The sequence below is a fragment of the Hermetia illucens genome, chromosome 2, assembly GCF_905115235.1.
Source record: "Hermetia illucens chromosome 2, iHerIll2.2.curated.20191125, whole genome shotgun sequence".
Taxonomy (NCBI): Eukaryota; Metazoa; Arthropoda; class Insecta; order Diptera; family Stratiomyidae; genus Hermetia; species Hermetia illucens.
The window spans coordinates 172,897,724-172,923,276 of NC_051850.1; the positions used below are offsets into that span (position 1 = coordinate 172,897,724).

Here is a 25,553-nt window from a genome sequence, read left to right on the forward strand (position 1 = left end):
CGAACTGAAATTTACGAACGAACGGGACAAAAACTAAAGAAACTTCTTTGGAGACCAGTCAAATACTCTGAACCAAAGATTAAGTTACTTCACACGGTAGCTTCAGCCGTCCGTTTTAATAAAGGAAGGGGCTGATTAATTAATTTCCGAATTAAATTGCTGTTGGATAATGTGATGCTCGACAAGTGATGGAAAAACTGTTGGAATATGGTCATTAGTTGCACTATCTTTTAATCGACTTTAAGGCCACCTATGATAGCATAGCTAGGGCCAACCTATACGTAGCATTGAAAGAATTCGGTATCCCAAACGTAACTGGTAAGACAGACTAGGCTAACACTGACCAATGTGTGAGGTCAGATCACTCGAGACCATTCAACATCAACAACGGCTTAAGATAAGTAGTCATGCATCCTCTTTACCCTGGCGCTGGAAAAAGTCATCCGTGATGCTGAGCCTATGTTGACAATATCAACATTATAGTCTACCTTCATCTAGATCGAGCTGGCGACACGAGATATTGGCTGCGTATTAATGAAGGCAAGACAAAATATATGGTGACAACCCCGGCACCAAAAATGAACCAACCAACATCATCAAACAGCGCTGGTCAACCAAGAAGAATAAAGATAGGAGACTTCAAAATCAAGACCGCTAAAAATTTCTTCTATCTAGGGTCGAAAATTACAACCGATAACAGCTATGACGACGGCTGTTGGCAGCCAACAGAGCTTATTTCAGCTTACAAAAACTGTTCCGCTTGAAACGTCTCACCATAGGGTCAAAGTTCTTACTGTACAAGACAATGATTTTGCCAGTCCTTATGTATTTCTCGGAGACCTGGGTTCTAAGCAAGAAAAATTGAGAACTATTGGTCGCGTTCGAGAGAAGAATCCTCCGAAGAATTTTTCGCACCCTACATGAGGATGGACGATTCCGTAGCCTACACAATGACGAAATCTATGAGCGATACCACGGCTGTCTGGTTTTGGATGAAATTCGGCTCAATAGGTTACGATGGGCGGGTCACTTAATCTGTATGGATAACATAATCTAGCCCGAAATGTCTATAAGGGCAATATCTATGGTAGAAAAAGAAGGCGAGGTAGACCCTGCCTGAGATGGAACGATGTCGTAGGCCAGGACGCCAGGCAGCCCAGGGATATCGAATTGCTGGACCTCGACGCAAAACGGGGGTGTCTGGAGTTCCTTATTGAGGCTGGCCTAGACCGGATACAGGTTATTGCGCCGTTGATGATGATGATGAAGCATCTGGAAGGAAGTTTGTTTGGTGAAAAATAGAACAATTAATTCTGACTGTCCGCCATTTCTTGAAAAATGCATACTTTGTCCTTAAATCAAACATTAAATTTAACAATTATTTAACTAAATCCATTTGAAAGTTGTCCAATGAATATACAGGGTGTGGCAGCATAACTTCCTTTTTTCAAAACTCAATAAAAACTATTGTATGGATCGGAAAATATTTATTTATTTTTTATAATGTAGGTACATGTCTACAGTTTTTATTTACATTGTTTTGAAGATCAAATCTGTTAGGTGACGTCCCCCATTCTCCATACATTGCGTAAACCGATTTCTGGCGTTTGTCATGACTCTTGTTAGCATAGCAGGTGTTATGTTGTCAATTTCTTCTTGGATGTGGGTCTTCAAATCGGACGGACAAATTGGATGGTTCACATAAACACGGGATTTCAAAAAACCCCATAGAAAAAAATCACAAGGGGACAGATAGGGAGAGCGTGCCGGCCATTCCAAATCGCCTCTAATTGAGATAAGGCGCTCTGGAAAGTGTTCCCTTAAAACAGCCATCGATGCTCTTGAAGTGTGTGCTGTTGCACCGTCTTGTTGGAACCAAGTGTCCCCCAAATTCAAATTTTCTAGCCGTGGGAAAAAACAAAAATGTAGCATGTTTACATACCGGTCCGAATTCACTGTCACTGTAACCTCATTTTCCTCAAAAAACCAGGGACCAATAATTCCAGCTGTGGAAATTGCACACCACACTGTGACTTTGGGTGAATGCAAAGGCTTTTGATGCAATTCTCGAGGGTTGGTGTCAGCCCAGTAGCGCATGTTTTGTTTGATAACCGACCCACACAAATGAAAATGGGCTTCATCGCTAAAAAAACAATAGTACCCTCGGGAACGACATCAAGAAGCTCACACGCGTTCATCCGAGAATTGAAGTCACGTTCTGAAAGTTCCTGCACTATCGCCATCTTATAGGGATGAAAATGACGATCATCACGAAGAATTCTTCTCACAGAACGATCGGATAGTCCACGGGCAGATGCGTGTTTGCGCGCAGAACGCCGTGGCGATCGCAACATTGACGCTCTCACTGCTTCAATGTTCTCAGGTGATCTAACGGGCCGATGGACTCCAGTTCTTCCTTTTGTCGCACTTGCAGTTTGTCTGAATGTAGTGACCCATGTAACAATTGATTTGCGGTCTGGGACGGGAGCCAACGGGGCTAAATTAAAGCGATTCTGAAATGCACGCTGTGTTGCAATAACCGAACATCCGCTTGAAAAGTAAACCTCAACGGCAAGGGCACGCTCCTCACTATTCCGACGCATGATGGCGACTGAACCGTGTCGGGACAAAACTTTACAGTATCCCCTCTTGAACGAGACCACTAGCGCTCCGCTAGGACATCAACTAACTGAGTGGCGCGCATTTTAAAAAAGGAAGTTATGCTGCCGCACCCTGTATTTGGGAAGCAAAGGATGGCTAATATGGAAATTGTGCCGATTTCACATACTGCATCACGTTTAAGCTGCAGTTTTCCACAATTGGCAGATGGAATGGTTGAATATGTTAGGAGAGTAGTTCCATGACTGCTATTGCCAATACCCTAACTTGTGTATTCCGTCAGGTTTCCGAAGTTCTGGATTAAATGGCTGGTTGTGATAAATAAATAGTGTCAGTTGATTAAAACTAGACTTATTTTCAACTCAATAGATTTTTTCTTACTTTTAAGTAAACATAATTAGATTCTAATAAAACTAAAGTGGTTAATCTAATGGGTCATCGTCCTTTTCCCATATAGGTACAATATCTATTGCGTCAAACAATTATTTTACATCGATAACTGATGTAAAAACGTAAAGCTAAATCCGGGTTCTTCGTCTTCATCAAATCTGGAACCGTAGGAGCAGTATAATCCAGCTCTAATGTTTTTTCTTTGCTGTTATATGGGGGCAGCACATGTCATGCGGTTATCACACACAAGCTTCAATCTTTCATTGGATATTTTTTTATAATTCATAATATTTGAGGTACCAGAAAAAGTTATCTACGTTTTTATGCTTCTTAAATTTGAATAAATATTTGCAAGTCACTTTGAGGTTTTTTAATAAAGATATCTGCAGTTGCTTGAAAAAATACCTCTAATTGTTAAGATAATTTAAGGTGATTTACAGAAAAATAATTCAAGCTTGAGTTGTGAGTGCTTTAAACTTGATTCGACTCTTTGCGATAAATGCTTTTTTTGGTATTACTATTTTAATTTTAATAATAATGATACCCTGGGTGGCGAGTCCTCTCGACTCAACCTTGAGGATCGAGGAAAATGGCGCAATCGATTGAGATGAGCCGACCCCGGTACTGGGCAGGGCAAAGGTTAAAGAAAAAAAGAAGAAGAGTAGAGCTCCAAAATTCGTCCGTGTAAAAAAAGCGACATGTTGAAAAAAGGATTAGATAACCCGAACTAGATATTTAGAATCAAAGGTGCCAGTAGAGTTCCCATGGTTTTGTCATATCAGACGTCATCCTCCATATGATAACGTTTCTCAAAATTTGAGACTTCAATTTCAGTATATGCAGACAAAAGTTTAAAAATTCCACCTTAAAAATTAACAACTGGTTAATTTTATTCCTTTCCCTAGTTCCGGTCTCAACCTGTATTAGTAAGCAGCTTCACCAATTCGTTATCCCAGAAAACTGTCTGGTGCCCTGGCAGACCCAGAGATGACTTATCAGGCAAGGTCTGCCACCACTTATTTTTCAACCAGTGATGTTGTCCTTATAGGTTTGAGCAATGCTATTTGATGTTGTTGTTCATTTCGTTTTTAGTTCTGATGTTATCACCATGTATTTCGGCCCGCGATCTGGAGGAAGCCACTTTGTACTTCTCGGGTTGTTCTTCTCATCACGACAAAATTGTTAGCATACGTCAGTAGTTGGCAAGATTTGATGAGGATGGTGTTCATCCCATTTACATCAGCATCACGGATCACTTTTTCCAAAGCCAAGTTAAAAATCATCATTTTGTTTTAGACCGTTGTTAGATAATAAAAGCTTTCAATAGTGGTTCTCCTGCTGCATTGGTCAGAGTCAGTCTAGTCAATCTTATCAATTTTCAATTCATAGATGGTACTCAGTATCTTCCTCTTCTCAAAATGAGGCATTATACTGGTACTCAGTATAATGCCTCATTTTGAGCCACCAACCGCTTGGTCGTCTCCATATTTAACCAGCTGATCTGTAGTTTATCGACTCCTGATCAAAATACTCCTCTTATCGCGCTAATATGTCCCCTTTGTTTTGACAGGATGCGCATTAAGGCATTCTTCCTGTTTGGTAGCACTTCTACGCCTGGTGCGGTTGGTCTCTGTACTTCTCGTGTCCACAGACTTGCTGGTTCTCCCAGACCCCCTTTTTCTGTCTGTAAAGTATCTTCTCTGCTGAACGGTTTTTGTGGTAAGCTTCTGAGAACTCTCTTAGCTCTTTTTTTCGATTGAAGCCAAATATAACATATGTATGACCCTACCAATGATAGCGTTTTCGAGATTCTGGTGAAGGTTAGTCGTCGATGGTTCATCTCCAGGCCATCTGTTAGCTGCGCTTATTCGGACATCCATTTTCCCAAACATGGAGGACCAGTTAGTGTAGCCCTTTTCATTCTGCAGTGTTTCGTCAAAAATAAATCCCAACGATCGCCTCGTGAAGGTAAAGATAGGATTTGAAGGCAATGTTTGTGGTGTTGATTCGGGAGGTTTTGCTCTCAATCTTAAATGCCAACACACTCTTTCACCCTCGATTATGGCTAACTTTTTTCCTAATCTATTTCATTAGCTTTTTTAGGTTTTTTTTTTAACAAATAATCGATTTGATTGTAACGAGAACATAAAACTTTATTGATTTTTTCGTCAGTTATCGTAGAGGACGAATAAAGGGATAGAAATTTGTGGGCTAGCAATCTGCGATCCTATCGAAAACAGTTTATGGTTGGATCCTGCAATGCGTACAAGGTCCCCGACAACAATATTGAGAATTCCAGCAGTACAAGCTGGACATTTTTGGCCTAAGCGACATGAATGCAAGGCGGCTTCCTTAATTTCAAGATTCCAGTACAGTACACGTTAAAGACCATTCCATTTGTGTAGTGATACATATCAACGGAAACTTCCGCAGTTTAGGAGATGCTTCCTAAAGGTGACAGTGGGATAGTGATGAAGGATCTGAAAGCAACGGCGAGTCCTGACAGCACCTTACTTGGGTATGTCATGGGGAGGCATGGTCTTGATGACCCTAACAATAACAGTTTATAGACTTCTATAGACCAAATGTAGAGCAACTTACTCTCACTTTTTTGGTCCACTGATCCCTCCTTTGGGGCATGGCACCCAAGCATTTAAAGGAATATAGGGAAAAATGGTTTCGTCCAGGGCAGAGGCAACTCGTCGTTAAATGCTTGGGTGCCATGCCCAAAACGAGGGATCCGTGGACCAAAAAAAGTGAGAGTAAGTTGCTCTGCATTTGGTCCGGTCCAACATCAAGGGGATGTGGACTTAGGATCCCTCACTTACCCTAAACAATGGTTCTAGGTGTTATAGTTGGGTGGCGACAACAACTGGTCCTCCAGGTTGGGGGTTGCGTAGGGTTGACAGCCCCGTACGGAAAACAATTTGTTACGAAGCCATGGAAGGAACCTCGGACTGAACTGACAATGTAACAACGGACCCGGCAACGACAAAAGAATATCGATTTGCACATTTTCTCATGGAACGTGTGCTCCCTGTACAGAGATGGAGCTGGCAAGCAGCTTGCCGTTACCTTGTCCCAATATAGGACTTATGTAACAGCGTTATAGGAGATGCGTTGGATAAGGACCGGCTTCTTGGAGAAGAGTCGCTACACCATATATTATAGTGGCCATCCAGTAAATCATGTGGTCGGAGTAGGTTTCTTAGTCAGCGAAAAAATGAAACCAGCTATTATCAGCTTTGAAAACAGAAGCGAACAGCTATGCACTCTGGGCTTGCGAGGCAAATTTAGAAATATAAAATCCATTAACGTTCACACCACTCCAGAAGAGACTGTGGAATCGGAGAAGGGTACCTACTACGAGGCAATAGAAAGAATCCTCGAAGCCTGCCCCAGACGGGGGGGACGGAGCCTCCATTCAGGCGATACGTTTGCTCCCACAACGGACTGCGGAATATGCAATTAGTAGTGTCAGCCGAAATGGTTGTTGGAAGTACCTGATTTGTGCGGAAAGCTTTCCACAAATAAACGTAAGCCTCTCCAAACTGGACTACTTTCAACCAAATTGATCACATGTTGATCGAACGCGGCCACCTCTCAGGCTTGATGAATGCCAGAACAGATAGGGGGGGGGGGGGGGGCAATATAGACTCGGATCACTATCTCGTTGGCATGGTGCTCCGAGCTCGAATAACAACACCGCCCAGAATACCCTCTGACAATCAGGTGAGAGTTAACACTGAAGCCATCCACAGCGCAATAACTGCAGTCAATAGAGATCCTGGAGATGAGACATAAACAAATGATCTTCATAACCACCTGAAGAACGTTATCATAAATACGGCCAGAAACATACTTGGCCCCAACTGCAAAAAGAGTCGGAACGGCTGGTTCGACGATGAATGTAAACTAGCAACGAAACGGAAGAAGGTTGTATACCTAGTAATGTTACATTTTCAAAGGACACGGGCACGCGCGGAGGCTTATCATCAACTCCGTAAAACGGAGAAGCGACTTCATAGTCGGAAGAAGGAGGCAGGTCTGTGACCTCGAAAAGTAAAGGGAGCAACCGCACCAGGTGCGGAAGTTTTACCAATAAGTCAACAGGATGAAGCCTTACATACTTCGATGTTCATCCTACCGAGACAAAGAGGGAAATCTGATTTTCGACTCAATGGGCATATTGGAGCAATAGATTGAGTATTTTGATGAATTGCTCAACAACCAGAATATCGGTGAGTTGGAGGTGCCGCCAACTGAAGACGACGGACAAAAAATGCCATCACCAAGTATAAAAGAGACAGTCCACGCAATTCATCGGGTTAAAAGTCATAAGTCACCAGAAGCTGATGGAATTACAGCCGAATTGGTTAAATATGGACGCGACCAATTACACCAAGCGGTTCATGAACTTATGATCACGGTGTGGGATAGCGAACCAATGCCTGACGACTGACAATGAGCCATTATCTATCCCATACATAAAGAGGGAAATATCACGAAGTGCAGCAATTACAGAGATATCATGTTGCTGAGTACGACCTATAAGATAGCACATCATTTGTCCATACCAAAGAGGCTTCTCTCCAGGCAAATCAGCAACAGATCAGATTTTCTCTCTGCGGCAAGCGATGGCAACACTGTTGGAATATGGACATCAATTGCATCATCGTTTCATTGACTTCGTTGCACCATCGTTTCGGCGTGCCTATGATAGAATAGCTAGGATAAAACTTTACACGGCCATGAGAGAATGCGGTATCCCGACGAAATTGATAAGACTAGCCAAGCTGACCCCGATCAATGTGGGAGGCCGGATAAAAGCAGCAGGATCACTTTCGAGACTATTCGACATCAACAACGGTCTACCACAAAGGGATGCCTTATCATGCGTCCTCTTTAACCTGGCCTTGGAAAAGGTGATCCGTGATGCTGAGATAAATGCGAGCGGCACGATTTTCATTAAGTCCACCCAAATATTGGCCTATGCTGACGACATCGACATCCTGGGAAGAACCCGAGACGTACAAACTGCCGTCATTCAGGTCGAGCAGGCGGCGCGAGATGTTGGGCTGCACATCAATTAAGGCAAGACAAAGTATATGGTGGCAACGTCAGCACCGAAAACCAACCAACCAACAGCATCAAACCGCACTGGTCAAATAGGAAGAATAAGGATAGCAGAATACAACTTTGAGACCGTTGACAATTTCTCCTACCTAGGGTCGAAAATCACAACCGATAACAGCTAAGATGATGAAATCCACGCACGGTTGTTGGCAGGCAACAGAGCCTATTTCAGCTTACAAAAACTGTTCCGTTCAAAACCTCTCACCATAGGGTCAAAGCTCGTACTGTACAAGACAATGATCTTGCCAGTCCTAATGTATTCCTCGGAAACTTGGGTTCTTAGCAAGAAAAATTGCCAACACTTGGTCGTATTCGAGAGAAGAATCCTCTGAAGAATTTTTGGCCCCCTAAATGAGGATGGACGATTCCCTAGCCTACATAACGACGAAATCTCTGAGGTTGTGGATAAAATCCGGCTCAATATGTTGTGGTGGGTGGGTCACTTAATCCGTATGGAAAAGGATGATCCAACCCGGAAAGTCTACATGGGCAATATCTATAGCAGAAAAAGAAAACGAGGCAAACCCTGCCTGAGATGGAGCAATGGCCAGCCAGGTTCTAGAGATATCGAATTGGCGACAGCTGATTTTCGATGTATCTTGAAGTGTCAGCATCTGCCCATCAATCATTACATAGTCCCCTTTGAATTTTACGCAATAAGTTTATTTTTGATTACGCTGAAAATGTCGACTCTCGTTCCAAATAAGCACCATTTAAGCGAAGTTGTGACTTTCTGTACCGCAAGGAAATTAGATTGCATACGGGCTGAAACATAGATACATAGAATGACGATTTTGTAAGTCCGAAATGTTGCCTGGACGGTATAAAAGAAAGTTGTTTTTGCATCGAATCATAACCGGAAACGAAAAATGGGCTCAGTATGACGAAACGAAAAAGGTCGTGTATAAAGTCCGGCAAAACGAGGAAATCAACGCCGAAGCGGAATATTCAATTTGGTGCGATTAAAAGGGTTGTGATTAACTATGAACTTCTTAAGCCTGGTCAAACCGCCACGGGAGATTCTTACATGCAACAATTAATCTATTTAAAGATAGCTACGGCCGAGAAACATCCAGAATATGAGACCAGACACGAGTCCATAAAACTTTACCAGTACAAATGTTCGGCCTAATGTTCGGGTTAAAAACAACTCCTATTTAGAAAATAACCGATGGGAAGTTCTGGCTCACTCGCGTCACTACTTCCGATTCCTGTTTCTATTTTCGGCAGATTGAAATATTTATAAGACCGCTCGTATATATTAGGCCGGGGTCAAGCAGTGTACTGCAGGATAGACTGATGCGGAACATAGCTCCCTGAGGCCAACCTATCTTTGTCTAAGGATGAGTTGTCTCTCCTCTGGGACGGTGTGTGCCTTTTCAGGGGCCAAGCCTCTCGTCTACCAAGACCGTTAGTGAGTGGTGATAGCCACACCCTGTACGAGGTGACCCTACTATTAACAAAACGCTACGGATCTAGACTGGGGAGTCGAAAAACACCTCCCCCAATCCAGGGTGTCATGCGAACCGTGCCCATTGGATAGTTTGCAGTCGGGGGTAACTGACTGTATTCGAACGGAGCCTCACTGATACCTGGTCGCCTCAGTGAGTAAGTTAGATCTTACCGTGCTACGGGGGGCTATGGCACGGCGGACCTCTTAACCCCCATACTCGTGGGAATCAAATGAGTACTAAATTGGAAAAAAAAACAAAAACCAAAAAAGCGGGGCCCCGTACCGCACCAAAACTGGTTAATCAGGTGGAGGCACGTCTCCGAATTACTGAAAGCCAGGTGACTACACCCAAGAAGGGAGAAGTTGGGACGTCAAGCAGTGGATCCAAGGTGACCATTGGTATACTGCATGGACTACAGCCAACGAACACCACTGCTCAAAGAGCAGGGACCAGCAAAAGCACGTCTGAGATAAACATAACAGACGTCAGGAAGGAGACAGGTCTCAGTGGCGCCGGGGTTAAATGGTACCTGCGCTATCTGAAGGAAGGCCTGAAACCAGAAGAGGCCCTTAAGAAGGCTCAGGACAGACCTAAGCCATCTCTACCGGAGCCGAGAAAGCGGGGAGCAGCAGAGATCAGCCCGCATGAAGGGAATGCCCCCAAAAAACCCAGACCTGAACCCACGGGAGGAGAAAACCCGGGCAGGTCAGGAGTGAAGGCAGGACCCAGGAAGCCCGGCATTAGCTATGCTAGTGCGGTCAAGGGCATTCGGCTGGCCATACTGCCAAAAAGGTTTCCCGAGCAAATACTCACTCGGGAGGAACAGGAAACCATTGAAGAACTGGTCGTCAAGCAGATGATCAAGGGATGGACGTCGAAACTGGTGTTCACCGGGATACGCTTTCGACCAGGCCTTATACTGGTGGACTGCGCGACGGAAGGTACCGCAGAATGGGTCAGAACCATAATTCCTAGATTGCCAGGCTGGGAAGGGGTGGAACTGTCAACATGTGCTGGAGATGATATACCAGGAGCCCACATGGTGACAGTTTTTCTCCCAAAGGCCGCGGCAATAGTAACAGAAGACCTCATGAGACTCCTAATTGCTCAGAACGAAGATCTCCATACTCGACTATGGAGAGTCTTCAGAAGCAAGGTGGAGGGAAAGGGTAAACTCCTCACGATCGGGGTAGATGACCGATCCCTAGAGGCAATTAAACGTCGGAGTTGTCATATCAACTACCGATTTGGCAACATACCCGTGCATGTGCACAAGGAAAAGCCAAGGAAAGAAACCTCGGAGGAGGCATCGGGTGGAAAACTTACCGAGGTCCCTGAAGAAGTCGCGGAAGCCATAGAGGCGGAAAGAACGGGATCAACCAGGGAAATAGACCTGCTGCCCAGTGAAGAACAGAAGCTGGACGACCTAGACCTAGGACTGCTAGGGCTCGGGGTGGACAGCGACGCGCAGGAAAGCGCCATGTCGGAGGAGGAGGGTGACACTCCGACAGTGGAGAAGAGCTCCAAACAATAACGGAGCCAATGGCCAGCACTAGGATAGCCCAGATAAACCTCCACCATGCGAGAGCTGCATCTGCAGTGATTGCAAGGGCAAATTCCAAGGAGAACATTGGAATAGTGCTGGCTCAGGAGCCCTGGGTGTACCGGGGGCAGATTCGCGGTCTGCAAGGAGGAGACATGCAGGTAATTTGGGACTCGTCTTGTGAAAAACCAAGAGCTTGCATAATTCTCAAACGTAATCTAAAATACATATGTCTTTCAGAGTTCTTAACCGGGGACCTTGTGGCTATCCAAGTCTCATTGGAAGCCGGGAGGAGCACTCGAAAGGTAGTGGTAGCATCGGGATACTTCCCAGGAGACGAGAGCCGGGCTCCACCGGAACAAGTCGCAAAGCTGACGGAGTATTGCGAGGAGAGGGCGTTACCACTTCTTCTCGGCTGCGATGCCAACGCCCACCACGTAGTGTGGGGAAGCAGTGACACTAATCGTAGAGGTGAGTACCTTCTCGAATTTATTCTTAGTAATAAGTTAGAAATATACAACGTAGGGAACACTCCAACATTTGTGACCAGCACCAGACAAGAGGTACTAGATATAACTCTAGGAAATACCCTAATGAACGGGATGGTCAGGAATTGGAGGGTGTCGGATGAACCCTCAATGTCTGATCACAGGATAATCAGATTCGACATTGAGGGTAACTCCGAAATAAAAAGAATAATAAGGAATCCCAAGAGAACGGATTGGGAATCCTACACAATGCACCTGAGCAACAACATTGCCCACCTTCAAGGGAGCGGTGACATCAGGAGCGAATTAGAATTAGAAACGGTGGTGGAAGACCTCAACACAATCGTCATTGACGCATATGAGGCCAGCTGTCCGGCCAAGACAGTCAAGTCATCAAGGGATGTACCATGGTGGAACAGAAACTTAGCCAGAATGAGAACGGAGGTACGAAAACTCTTTAACCGGGCAAAACGAACCGGGGACTGGCGGAGGTATAAAAATGCACTGACTGCGTATAGCAACGCCATCAGGGAAGTGAAACGGAACAGCTTTAGGGAATTCTGTGAAGGGATTGAACAGATCACAGAAGCAACTAGGCTGTACAAGGCTGTAGCCAAAGACGGGAGAATATCCTCTGTCTGCTTGAAAAAGGAAGATGGGACATTCACCGAGAATGAGGAGGACAGGGTACACCTGCTTCTCAGAACTCATTTCCCGGGGTCCTACCCCTCGGCGGCAGGCGACAATAATCTGCCTGACACCCCAACAACGAATAAAAGGGGAAGGAAAGAGAGCTGGAAACTAGCAAAAGAGGTATGCTCGGAAGCTAGGCTAAGATGGGCAGTGGGAACCTTTCAACCAATGAAATCTCCCGGAGCAGATGGCATTTTCCCTGCACTTATCCAGAGGGGCCTAGGAATTATCCTAGAGTCTCTTCTGAGGGTGGTAAGGGGGAGCATAGCACTGGGTTACATACCAAGGGCATGGAGACGGGCAAAAGTGGTCTTTATTCCGAAGGCGGGTAAAAAGGATCCTTTTCACCCTAAATCTTTCAGACCAATCTGCCTAACATCGTTCGTACTCAAAACGGTGGAGAAGGTCATAGACAACTATATTAGAACTAACGTTCTAAAGCGTAATCCCTTACATCACTGTCAACACGCTTACCGGGCAGGAAGGTCAACTGAAACTGCTCTGTATCAGCTGACAGAGGTACTACGGGACGCCATTGAAACAAAAGAAATTGCACTGTGCGCGTTTTTGGATATCGAAGGAGCATTCGACAACACATCGCACACAGAGATACAGGATGCCCTGAGCCGCAAAGGAGTGGGAAACACCCTGGCACTCTGGATGGGCAAAATGCTAGAAAGCAGACAAATAGAGGTACAAACAGGTACAAATTCTATTATCATGAACACCACTCAAGGCTGTCCACAGGGCGGAGTACTATCGCCGCTGATGTGGAGCATGGTAGTGGATGAACTCCTGGACGTGTTAACTAATACTGGAATACAAGTCCAGGGCTACGCGGACGACATTGTTCTAATCTGTAGGGGCAAATATGAAGATACCCTATGTGATAGAATCCAAACTGGATTAAGGGTTACTAGTGCCTGGTGCAGGAAGGTGGGACTGCGGATCAACCCAACCAAAACCACCATAGTACCATTCACTAGGAGGCGTAAGCTGGATCACCTGAAAGCCATAACATTACATGATATGGAGGTGAAACGAGAAACAGAGGTCAAATACTTGGGAATCACGCTAGACCAAAAATTACTCTGGAAGACACATGTCGGAAACACTTGTCGGAAAGCCACGAGGGCTCTGATGACTTGCAGATCCATAGCAGGAAAAAAATGGGGTTGTAGCCCGAAGATACTACTTTGGATATATACTGCAATAGTAAGACCAATGATTACCTATGGAGCGGTAATCTGGGCAGAAAGAACCCAACTCAGCACACAAGCCAGGGAATTACATAAGCTCCAAAGGCTGGCTTGCGTGTGTATCAGTGGGGCAATGAGGACATGCCCAACGGCATCCCTGGAGGTCCTTCTGGGATTAACCCCTCTCCATCTGCACACACAGATGCAGGCAAGGAGATCAATATTCAGGATGGCCGGTAGCATGAGTGAGGCGGGGAGCTGCCTAAATCGAAGGAAGATTGATATCCTTTCTAGGCGGTATCCCGAATTACTGATACCGAGGGACAACATGACAACGAGGTTTCGCTTCGATAAGAAGTTTGAAACACGTTGGAGTAACAAGACAAACTGGGAAAGCGTGGCTGTGACATACGGCTTAAACCAGCAACTGATTACTTGGTACACTGACGGATCCCTCCCAGCAGAGGGAGCGGGTGCCGGTGTCATTGGTCCAAGGAAAATGTACTTTGAGCCAATGGGCAGGTACACTAGCATATTCCAGGCGGAAATTTACGCCATAGACAAATGTGCCTCCTTTAATCTGCAAAGGAACTACAGGGGGCAGAACATAGCTATTCTCACCGATAGCCAAGCAGCGATCAAGGCACTTAGGTCCAACCAGGTGAACTCTAAACTGGTATGGGAATGCCTTGAGAGACTGAATACACTCGGCTCGTCCAACAAGGTCTGGATACTTTGGGTTCCAGGCCATGCTGGGCTGGAAGGCAATGAGGCAGCGGATGAACTAGCCAAGAAGGGAGCAGGGATGCCTTTATACGGGCCAGAACCCTTCTGTGGAATCGGAAACGGTTTCATGGCTATGAATCTAAGAAACGAAGAAAAACGGTTGAGGGAACTATATTGGGCGGGCCTACCAGGGATGGAGCAGTCCAGGGTGCTTATTGGGGGATACGAACCCATGCGCACAAAGGATTGCTTAAACCTCACCAAAAAGAACCTCCGAATCATAGTGGGAATTCTCACTGGTCATTGTCGGCTGAACTACCACCTAGGGAAGCTAGGGATATCTACGGACACTGCCTGCAGGTTCTGTGAGGAGGAGGACGAAACCTCTATGCACGTCCTGGGACAGTGTCCAGCACTTGTGCAAAGCAGGTCGATACATCTGGGAGAACACTTAATACCAGATGCAAAGCTGAAACTTCTGGAAGTGGGGAACATACTAAAGTTCCTAACGGTTACTGGCCTGCTTGAGATACTATGATCAACAGGTACACTATAACCAGTAAAAGGGGCACAATAGTTCTTCAAGGACGCGGTGCGACTTTCCCTTAACAAAATAATAATAATAATATATTAGGCCTACAAATAAGTTCTGTCGGTTTTCACAATAGATGGCGTAGCTTGTTTTTTATTCCATTGATCCACATTTCCAAACATTCATCGGAAAGCTACTGTCAATAGGCACAAACGTCAGTATAAATTATTTAATTGAAGTGTAAACAACAATACTTTTTTCATCAACGAATATGGCCAATTTTGTACCAAATAATGTGTTTTTGCGGAGAGTTCTACTTCATTATTTCAATATGAAGAAAAAAGCAACCGAAAGTCATCGCATTTTGGTGGAAATTTATGGTGACCATGCTCTATCTGAACGAACGTGTCAGAGGTGGTTTGGACGGTTTAAAAGTGGCAATTTTGACTTGGAAGACCCTATCAAGAGCGCGCCGGACGGCCAACAATTTTTGAAGATGAAGAATTAGAGACATTGCTCGACCAAAATTCATCGCAAACGGAAGAAGAACTTGGAAAAACACTTGGAGTCACTCAGCAAACCATTTCCAACCGTTTAAAAGCAACGGGAATGATCCGAAAGGTCGGAAGTTGGGTTCCGTATGAACTGAAGCCAAGAGACGTCGAACGCCGTTTTTTCACGTGCGAACATCTACTCCAACGACAAGAAAGGAAGGGTTTTCTGCATCGAATAGTTACTGGCGATGAAAAGTGGATCCATTACGATAATCCCAAGCGTCGGGCAACGTGGGGATACCCCGGCCATGCCTCATCATCGACGGCCAAAGCGAATATTCATGGTGAGAAGATCATGCCGTGTATATGGTGGGACCAGCTGGGTGTGGTATACTATGAGCTGCTAAAACCGAACGAAACGGTCACGGGCAAACTCTACCGATGTCAAGCAGGCCAATTTTTGGCGCGATGGTATCTATGAATTGTCTGAAAGATGGAAGAAAGTTGTGGCTAGCGATGGGCAATACTTTGAACAATGAATGTATAACCAATTTTTCACAAGAAAGCTTCAAATTTAAAGAAAAAACCGACAGAACTTATTTGTAGGCCCTATAATATACGAAATGGCTTTTCATATTTTCAACTTTTTCTAGTTTCACACGTTTGTAGATCATGGATGAATAAAATTCGAGATAAACTTAAATGTTAATTTAAATTGCTTCGAAATCACAGGATGGACGAATACTCACCAATGATGAAAAAGAGTTTAATAATCCAGACAAAGGTTATTTGCATTGCTTTCTAAAAATATTTTTATTGTTTTTTTCTTCTATACAATCATTTATATAACTTATAACAATAATTATAAATTGAATACAATGACAATATCGCTATTTATTGGATGATGTAGAATAGAGTTGCCAAAAATAATATACATATCTGCGTTATAATTTTTGTCTAAAATTCGCTGTACGTGCACACAATAACAATTGCTGTTGTCTCCATCATGTATATTTTCCACTAATTTTCTAATTTTTGAACATCATTATACTTTTTTCGTAAAGTTTACATTTTCATACTTGTACATAAAACACTTTGATTAAGTATCATTTCTACTAAAAACGCATTATTGAAGATACAGTTAACATACATAAAAAGGACGGGGTGCTAATTTTTTTCATAGTTTCGAGTAATTTGGCTCCTGTAGCTCACTAAAGGCTCCATGTTGAATGGTAGAAAATTGATTTGATGATTGCAGTCAAGGTCGTAAGCTAGGATGAACTTATTCACGGTTTGTTGATATTTAATTACCAGTTCAGTGTGTTTATACATATCTATCATTATTGAGCCCTGTTTCGTGGTACATATGTTCTTGAATGATGATGTACTCGTATCAAGGCTAAATGATATGTCAGCGGCTGTTGCTTTAAACATTCAAAACAGAATGTTTGCGGTTTGTTGTTGGCGTAGATACCCCGATCACAGCCAGTCTGCCATCTCGTAACGGAGCAAGGATGTGAGTATTATTAGGTGTTACAACCACTGTCTGGATTGGTACATGCAAGGGAATGTCGTAGACGGGTTTCAGGCTGAATTTTAAAGGAAAGAAAATTTAAGAAAATTGTTCAATTATTTATTGCTGAAAAATCCATTTACCCATATAATCGACTCATTGTGATATCACCGGCATCATCAGCAACAACAAGGAAATCACCAGCCGTAGTTAGACCAGTTACCCGACCTGAAACATATTTGGAACCTAGATTTGTCCCATTAACGCTGTAGACGTGAACCGAGTGAGATGTATCGTCAAGCGCACTGAATGCAATATGGCCTGTGAAATGAATTTATTTGGATATATTTATTTATTTATTTAATTAACGGACAACAAACAGAGAGAATTCCAATTAATTATTGTCCTCAGGAGGAGGAGGAGAAAGCAAAAAACTTATCCTACGTTTAAAACAACTTAAAGTAGAGAAGTTAAAAGGACCAAGCTGTTCTTCGTTGTAATTTCGGCAAAGCCTAGGAATCGGGGAATGAAAGAAGACTTCGAGCTCTGCGAAGGGCACGTTGGAAGTGACTCCGCTACGTGTGTTATAAGACGCAGGACGGCAGGTGATTTCGTCAGCGGCGGAGCAGCCCATCAGACCCGAGGAAAGTTTAAAGAATGTGCATAGATTCAGATAGGATCTACGCTGTTGTAGGAAGGGAAGGTTTAGAAAGCGAAGGCGGGAGGGGTAATCCACACGAGAGAAGTTTTTCTTAAAGAAGAGGGAACGGGTGAATTTACGTTGCTCATTTTCAAGGGCAAGACAATCACAGTTACGGGAGGGTGACCAGATCACGAAGCAATACTCGAGGGTATTCCTTACGAGAGAATTGAAGAGAGCTAAGGAGGGTTGGATGGAGTCAAAATCAGAGGAGGAGCGAAGAATAAAGCCTGACAATTTTGCTGCTCGATTGATGTCAAAGCGGAGCTTATTGTCGAAAGTGACTCCGAGATCTTGAGTGAAATTTAAGCAGGATAAGGAATGTCCGTCAAGCGAGTAGGAGAAAGAAGTAGGTGAGGATTTTAGGGAGTAGCACATAGAGTGACACTTTCTGACGTTTAGCGCTAAACCATTAGGTTATTCTGAAGGGAAACACAGTCCATAGGCGACGATATAGCGGAAAGCAGCTTAAGGTCATCGGCATAGAGCAAACAGGGACAAGTAAGGAGGAGAGGAAGGTCGTTAATAAAAAATAAAAATAGCAAAGGACCCAGAATAGACCCCTGTGGGACGCCAGAAGAGGGGGAGAAGGAGCGGGAAGTACAGTCGTCAAAAGAGACGCGGCAGGATCGGTTGGAAAGGTAAGAGGCAAGCCATAAAACAAGTGGCATGGAAACGTTTAGAGACGGGAGTTTGGATAGAAGTATCTTGTGATTTACCGTGTGAAAGGGTTTAGTGAAATCAGTGTAAATGGTATGCACTTCTGGTCGTGAATTAAGACTTTGGGCGACAAAGTTGATAAAGTCAAGCAGGTTGGAGGCAGTGGACCTACGTTTAACGAAGCCGTGTTGTTCTTTCACTATGTGTTGGCCAAAGTGGGCGGACAACCAGTCGCTGACATATCTTTCCAGGATTTTGGAACAGGAGGACAGAAGGGATGGGACGGTAATTCTCGGCAAGCGAACGATCGCCACTTTTGTGAATGGGGATAATGAGAGCCTCTCTCCACAAGCTCGGAGGCTTTTGTTGAAAATAAGAGATAGGGAAAGGGAGATGGACTTACCGGTTTTGAGCAAAAAGAGGTTTGGAAGACAATCGTAGCCAGGTCCGATATTGGCATCAAGTTCGCCAATGAGGTATTCGACAAGGATAGGGGTAAGAAGGGGAATGGTAGGCGATACGGGGCGGCTACATCTACTATCGGGAGGGATTCGGATGAAGGGGGAGGAACATAGACTGACGAAAAGTAGCGGCAGAGTAAATCACAAGATAGTTATGAGGAGTTAGCTGAGAAGCCAGAGAATTTAATGGACGGAGGGGATAACTGGGCAGGGCAGCGGGAATTGCAAATGTGGGACCAGAAAGGTTTCAGATTTCCGCGCTTTAGTGAGTCTTCCACGCTGGACAAATATTCGTGTCTGGACTTACGTATTTAGGATTTGACCGAGGAACGAAGGGATTTGAAAAAAACTAAGTCAGCAACGTTTCTAGAAGACAGGAACTTCTTTCTCGCAGTCTTACGAGCGACAGGAGAGTGGAGTCGGGATATCTGAACATCGAACTCGAGAGCAGGATGATGGGCGTCAAGGGCAACGTAAGACGGAGCATGAAGGGATTGGGAAAGACAATGCACAGGAACGTTAGAGAGGACAATGTCAAGAGTGCGATCTAAGTGGTTTCTAGAAAGGTTAAACTGGAGGGCGCCACAGGTGTATATGAAAGTGGATAGAAGAAGGGAAGGGTGGGTCGAGTTATTAAGGAGGGAGGAAAGACCAGGAGTAATGGGCCAAGAGAGCATAGGACGATTAAAGTCGCCACAGAGGATGAAAGGAAGTGAGGGAAACAAAACGATTAGGACCTCTGATAATCTGTCGAAGAAATCCTCGTACAGAGAAGGTGGGCTTAGGCAGGGAAAATATACACACGATATGATAAAGAGACATACGTTTGGCGGAAGGATACCAATGATTTCGGCACGGAGATGGGACTTAACACCTATTAGGGCACCTCCGCCAGTTTAACTGACATCAAAATGGAAAATATTGGGGCTACTTATCAAAGTGTTATAGAAACAAAGATGGAGTCAAAACTTTTACACTATTTTTAAGATTGATATTCATAGCTTTATATGGAAGAAAGTACATTTTTTCCTAAATATACATAAGCTTGTGCTACCTCGCATAGGATGTGCATACATTCGGATTTAGCAAACTGATATATCAAAGTATCTCTGAATCACTGCAGTATATGCAATTTCACGACAAGTGAATCACTTTTGGTTCTCTATAGCCTTGTACCGATCTATGGGAAACCGTTCATTTAATTGTTCACAGCACTTTCCTTTTTCCTGTCACATAGCAGTTCTTATCCTTTTCATGATTTCCTTTCAAATCCCCTGTACCCCTTCCCAATTCCCGCATTTTAAAAATTAACGACCTTAACGACTCTTCAAATACTTCAATATGTTTACCCGAAACCATTTAATATTAAAAATTTTCAAATCACTGTGAACATTGAAAACAAAGCGATCATTAACCCACGCCCTCAGGGGTCGTTAGCGACCTTTGACGGGTCGCTTACGATACGGGGTGTGACGTCCCCGAGGTGTCCGAGTAAGTAGTTCTGACCCCCTAGCTGGCAGTATACCTGCGTCCTAGGTAGTAGCCTCGAGAAAGCTTCTCGGTGAGCAGTGAACCGCGAATGACCGGTACACGTCCGAACCCACTGGGAATCTCCGGAACCGTCGACAACTCTCTGTCGACGGGGTGATTTGAACGTAGCTCTGCCAAGGTGGTAGTTTTGACGTGTATTAGTAGCCAGCTCCTTCGGGACCCTGGTCGCGTATCAGATAAGCGTAGGTCAGGCCTCAGGGAACTGGGGTAGGGGATGTGTCCCCGAGGGTACATCCGTTCCTGACTATTGCGATCCGTTACTTTGCACACGATGCGCTGGTTAGTTTTTCATGGAGAATAAACATAAATTAATAAAAAATCGACGAAACATCAGAGAAGGAGGATGAGCTGAGTGCGTTTGGGCGGAGCACAAAAATGTGTCGAGCGAAAGAGGCAGCGAGGGCTGACTTACCCGATGTGACACCGGGGCGCCCAAATAAAGAGGAAGCTTTATCATGTGGCGCGACTGATCGTGCGGAGATGTTAACTTCAATACTTTGTAGTGCCCCTGTTCCGCAAGAAAGTTCAGTCAGAATCGCTAGTCCTGTGGTCGGCAACGTTCCTCCAGAGGAACGTCAGCAAAGGCGGCTGATGGAACTGGAGGAACTATTGGATCGCATCTCCTTCTATAGCCGAACATGGAAAGCAGCGGAAGATGATTGGAAAGCAGAAACAGCCGCACTCTCCGCTGAGAACGCTGGTTGCGTCAAACGGACGGCAGATAGCCCACTACAAAGTGAACTGGAGAAAAAGCGGAAAAATGATGAGGTGCCTGAAGGAGACTTTATCGAAGTAGTTTCCAGAGTTCAAAAAAAGGATGCGAAGATGGAAAAAAAAAGAAACAACTGCCGCCACGTCTGTCCAAAGACAAGGAGGCTGCCAACCAAAAGCCAGGAGCAGAAAAGACGGGGAAACGAAGAAGGACTAGACCGTCGGCTCTGCTCATTAAGTCGACGGAAGGCAAGACATTTGCGGAAGTCCTTAGTGAAATTTTCCACAGGATGAAACGAGGAGTGGCGGAGTTCTCGTCGACCTGGGCCCAAAGACGACTAACAAGAGTACGTTCTGCGAAGCGGTCAAGGGGTTATTGAGGGAGAAGGCTCTTGTTTCCAGCCTAGATCCCATGTGCTCTCTAGAAATCCGGGATCTTGACTGCCTCACAGAAAAGGTCGAAGTAGAAGAGGCGGTAAAGCGTGAATGTCCAGAGGTAACCAATGGCCGGGTAGGTATCACCTCTGTAAATGCTCGAGGCCAAAAACTCCTAAGCAGCGGGAGAATCAAAATCGAATGGGTAGTATGCAAGATGCGAATGCGGATAGTCCCCACCAAGTGCTACAGGTGTCTGAACTATGGACACACCTCAGCAGCTTGCAAGAGATCCGACAGGAGGACAGCATGCCGGAGATGCGGCCAAGTGGGTCATCAAACGAAAACCTGCAATGAAAACGAGAGTTGCGTTCTCTGCAGGGATCGTGTCGCGTCTGGTGAGAGCGCCGCACACACTGCGGGCAAGGGACGGTGTCCGATCTTCAGGGCGGAATTGAAGAGAGCTAGGGTGCGAACAGCATGATCCGCATTTTACAAATTAACATGCATCGCAGTGCAAACTATGCTAGTTTCAGAAGCAAACTTGCTTTTTGTGCCGAATACTTTCAAAAATAAATTTTTTGAAATTCTCTTGAATCCCAACACACAGGACTCACACAAGACATCTGTTTGCTCTCTCATCGACTCAGATAAGATAAGTAGTATCAGACGAACAAAACCAAGATTCTCAGTCTAACAAGTCATCGCACTCTTCCTATCTGCATAAGTGGGCAGTGGAGGAGAAGGGCAAACGTTTTGGAAAGTCCTGGGGTGAACTGAATCGCATTTCGGTAAACCTCATACACCGCATATATAATTTTACTGATAATAGTACGATTTCCATGAAACTTTCCCGGTGCCCGGAGTTTTATTGGGGGCCTGGAATATAATTATAATAAATTTCAATGAAAAAAAAGGTGTAACATTGGAGCTTGCATAACTTTCATAACTTGTATAGTCTTCACCCTGGACCCCGTTTTCCTACATTGCTTTCACCCTGGGCCCGTTTTTTTTCTACGGCTGAACATACAGTGAAGCCCATAGTGTTTTACGTAGGCACCTGTCGTGAGACTTAATCCTACGGTCCTCTTCAGACACGGATTGATTTTGTGACCACAATCAGAGCCCCGCTGAGACAAGCAACAACAGTACCAGTCTATACCAAGTGCATGGCTTAGCATTCACACTGGTGGATGCAAGAATCACCTAAATCTCTACCGAACTATGGAGTACGGCACCCGTGTTGATACGCAACACCACCTCGAGGCCCGAAGGTCTCTTCTCGCTTGAGCACAACCACAACCATCATGAAACTCCACTAGGGGGGGGCAACCGCAAATAAGCGAGCTGTCTTCACATACAACAAAAGTTCACCCGAAGTATGTGAGTCCAGGGGCTTTCCCGGTTCCCATGGTACCAGTATACCCCTGGTGAGGTTTCGTGACCAATTTGCCACTTCAGATGAGTCCCCGTGCAGACTCGGGTCTGATTAGGCCTTTGGAGCATTCGCCTACTGAATTACGGCCGGCAAACCAAAGTGATTACAGCGTCTTCCGGTGCCACCACTACGGAGGTTCTCCACGGCCACTTGGTTTTGGTTTGGGCGATAGGTTTGCCATCCCATCTTCCTCGTCGCCACCTCTGAGCACCGGCCCAACATACAATTAAACTTCAATCACTGTGAGGCTGCACAAGATCTTTAATTAAGTTAGCGAAAGGGCGGAAATTGACGATACCGTCATTACTGAGCCATGCACAGCAGTCTGGTCTACAAACTAAGCCGGTAAGCCGGACCTGAATTAGAGGGCAGTGGCTTTTCGGAACAGCACAACTAGTGAGTATAAAATAATGAAGTTGGTTGGAATTCATGAATCAAACACCAATCATTAATCCCGTGAAGTAACGAATCGCATTGGACAAATATTGCTGGATGCACTGGAGCTATTCCACATTTCGCTTTTAAACGCAGGAAATTCCCTTACCTTTCGCAAGTCCAGAACGTCTAATGGTGGACCTCACCTTTATCAGCAATAACCTTGCACGTGGATTATTTTGGCATGTGATTGAACATTTTAGGTTCAGCGATTACCAGACGATTACTTCCAAGGTTGAATGGATTAACAAGGAGGCCCAGAGTCGTCGCAATTAACAAGCTGACGACCCTTATAAGAAATATCATGGAAGGGGCAAGGTAGTGGTGCTGTCACCGCACAAGGCAGAGAGAGTACTTATTAGCAGGTGAATGGAAAACGAAGTCCACATAATCAAAGTAAAAGAATGTCTTCAATAAAATATGATTGGATAGTGACAGACGAAAGGCTTGAAGTCAAAATCCCCCTCCTAGTGGTGAACCAAAAGGCAGGAGAGATAATGTCCGCACTAAAGCAACTGAGGAAGTTACTGTTGTATAAAGTGGTAATCTCGATATTATTGTATACTGGAGCTGCCTGGAACAAACAGTATTGAAGCCTTTTCGCAGAAGACTTTTGGCATATCATCGGAGTGCTGGCGTTCAACCATCTCGACTACTGCACCTGTCAACGGGAATCGTAATAAATCATCAATCATCCAAGAAACAGGGATAATGCCAATAGTATGGCTAAAGTACATGGACCTTATCTAAATCATCATTAACGGCGCAACAACCAGTATTAGGTCCAGGCCTGTCTTAGTAAGGAACTCCAGACATACCGGTATTACCCTGGAGCTGGAAAAGGAAGAAGTTGACGAAATTTTGGCTAACATCTACAGTGTCCAAACTAACAGACAATTCACCGACGGAAGAGTAAGATTTAGCGACGATGAACGACCCATCTCTCGATTATCGGTAGTGGTGCATGTAAGCGGTTTTAGAGAGCTCAAATCCAAACAGGACAACACATGTCATAAACTCATGAGCGCTCTGAAGGCGCCACCCTGAAAACCTTGTGGCAGTTCCGAGGAAGATAAACAACCCTATAGAGAGAGGATGTGTTTTAGTCGGTAGCCATAGCTGGAGTCCGACTACGGTCTAGCGGTTAGTGCGTCACGTACCTCACTTAGAAAAAAAATCCCAGTTGACAGTGCTTTATTTTACATTATGTTGGCGCAGTACTGATCTTATCTAACACAACTTTATAGATTCATTTCTAAATAATTTAAAAAAGAACTCCCCAAACTAACCATAATCGCAAATGTTTAGTTAATTACTCATTACAAACTACAGTCCCAGGGTAACCCGGTTAATCGATTTCACTTAGACAACACATTTTCGAACTTTATAAAAGGTTAACGTAGAGTTCGAAGTCGACGGTTATCATTGTAGTCATTCAACCTAAAAATAATTTTTAAATAGATCGTGTAACTAGTCGAATATATTGTACGATGTATAATTGTATTAATTCGGTTCAGTGATTTTTATAGGCGGTCACGTTTCTTTTATTCGTCTCTTTGAAGGTGAAAGTCTCGAATCCTTATCAAAAATGGTCTTATTAAAGCCAACTGAGCATTTCTTTGCAAGCCGTCTTGGCTGGCTCTCCAGAGATGATAGATGTCGTGCTGCCGTTAAGTGATTCGAGCGCAAAAAAAAATAATTCAATTACTTAAATCCGGTCATAAATAGATAGGATGAGTTTATATAATGAATTGCTAATAATTTTTTGTAAGAAATAACTTTAATTAATTGAAAATGTGATAAGGAACGGATGATACTTTTTTACTTATAGTAAAATATTAGATTTGCAGCATTGAATTTTTTTTAGTGGAACAAATTAAAATGAATTGGTAATAAATTGGCGTCACTCCAATTGAACTTGTTCTAATCACGTAGTCGTTGTTAGTTCATTAGCTAACATTTATGCATCTTTTCTGTGGTAGACGTTAATAATCCCGATCAGGCGGAAAATTTATTTTGTTGCTGGAATTTTTAGATTATCTTTTAGACATGTTTTTCAGTGAAAGTTATAATGATAATACAGTTAAATGATATTTCATTTTTCAAAGATCCCAGCGAGCAAAATTTAACCGCGATTGAGGCTCGAAAATAATCTCTAAAATTTCTTCATTGATTCTCCTTTTCATGGAAACTCAAGATTATAATAAACAAACTGCCATCTACGAGCGTGATCCAAACGTCACCAAATATCACAACATTACTTAGCATCACCATCCAGCTGAGAAGTGATGGTGATATCACTTTTGCGATAAATAATTTTTTGTGATGTTGATGCCGATATGCTATCACATTACAACCGTACACTGTCGAGTGCCAATGCCTGCTTACGAAACCGTCAGTGTTATGATCCCCTAATCTCTTGCCTGGTCTGTATG

At 44.2% G+C, this 25,553-nt stretch overlaps 1 protein-coding gene across 4 annotated transcripts in view; it reads right to left on the bottom strand.

The window, feature by feature from the left end:
- Nucleotides 1-16,074: 16,074 nt before the first annotated feature.
- Nucleotides 16,075-25,553, bottom strand: part of LOC119649588 (neurobeachin-like protein 1) — a 204,629-nt gene continuing 195,150 nt past the window's right edge. For all 4 annotated transcript variants that reach the window (XM_038051797.1, XM_038051794.1, XM_038051795.1 and 1 more), the window contains 2 exons: nt 16,931-17,108; nt 16,075-16,863 (listed from right to left, as the gene is read on the bottom strand). In XM_038051797.1, the coding sequence (XP_037907725.1) occupies nt 16,701-16,863; nt 16,931-17,108 (341 nt within the window). In that variant the 3' untranslated portion in view covers nt 16,075-16,700. The remainder of the gene's footprint in view (nt 16,864-16,930; nt 17,109-25,553) is intronic.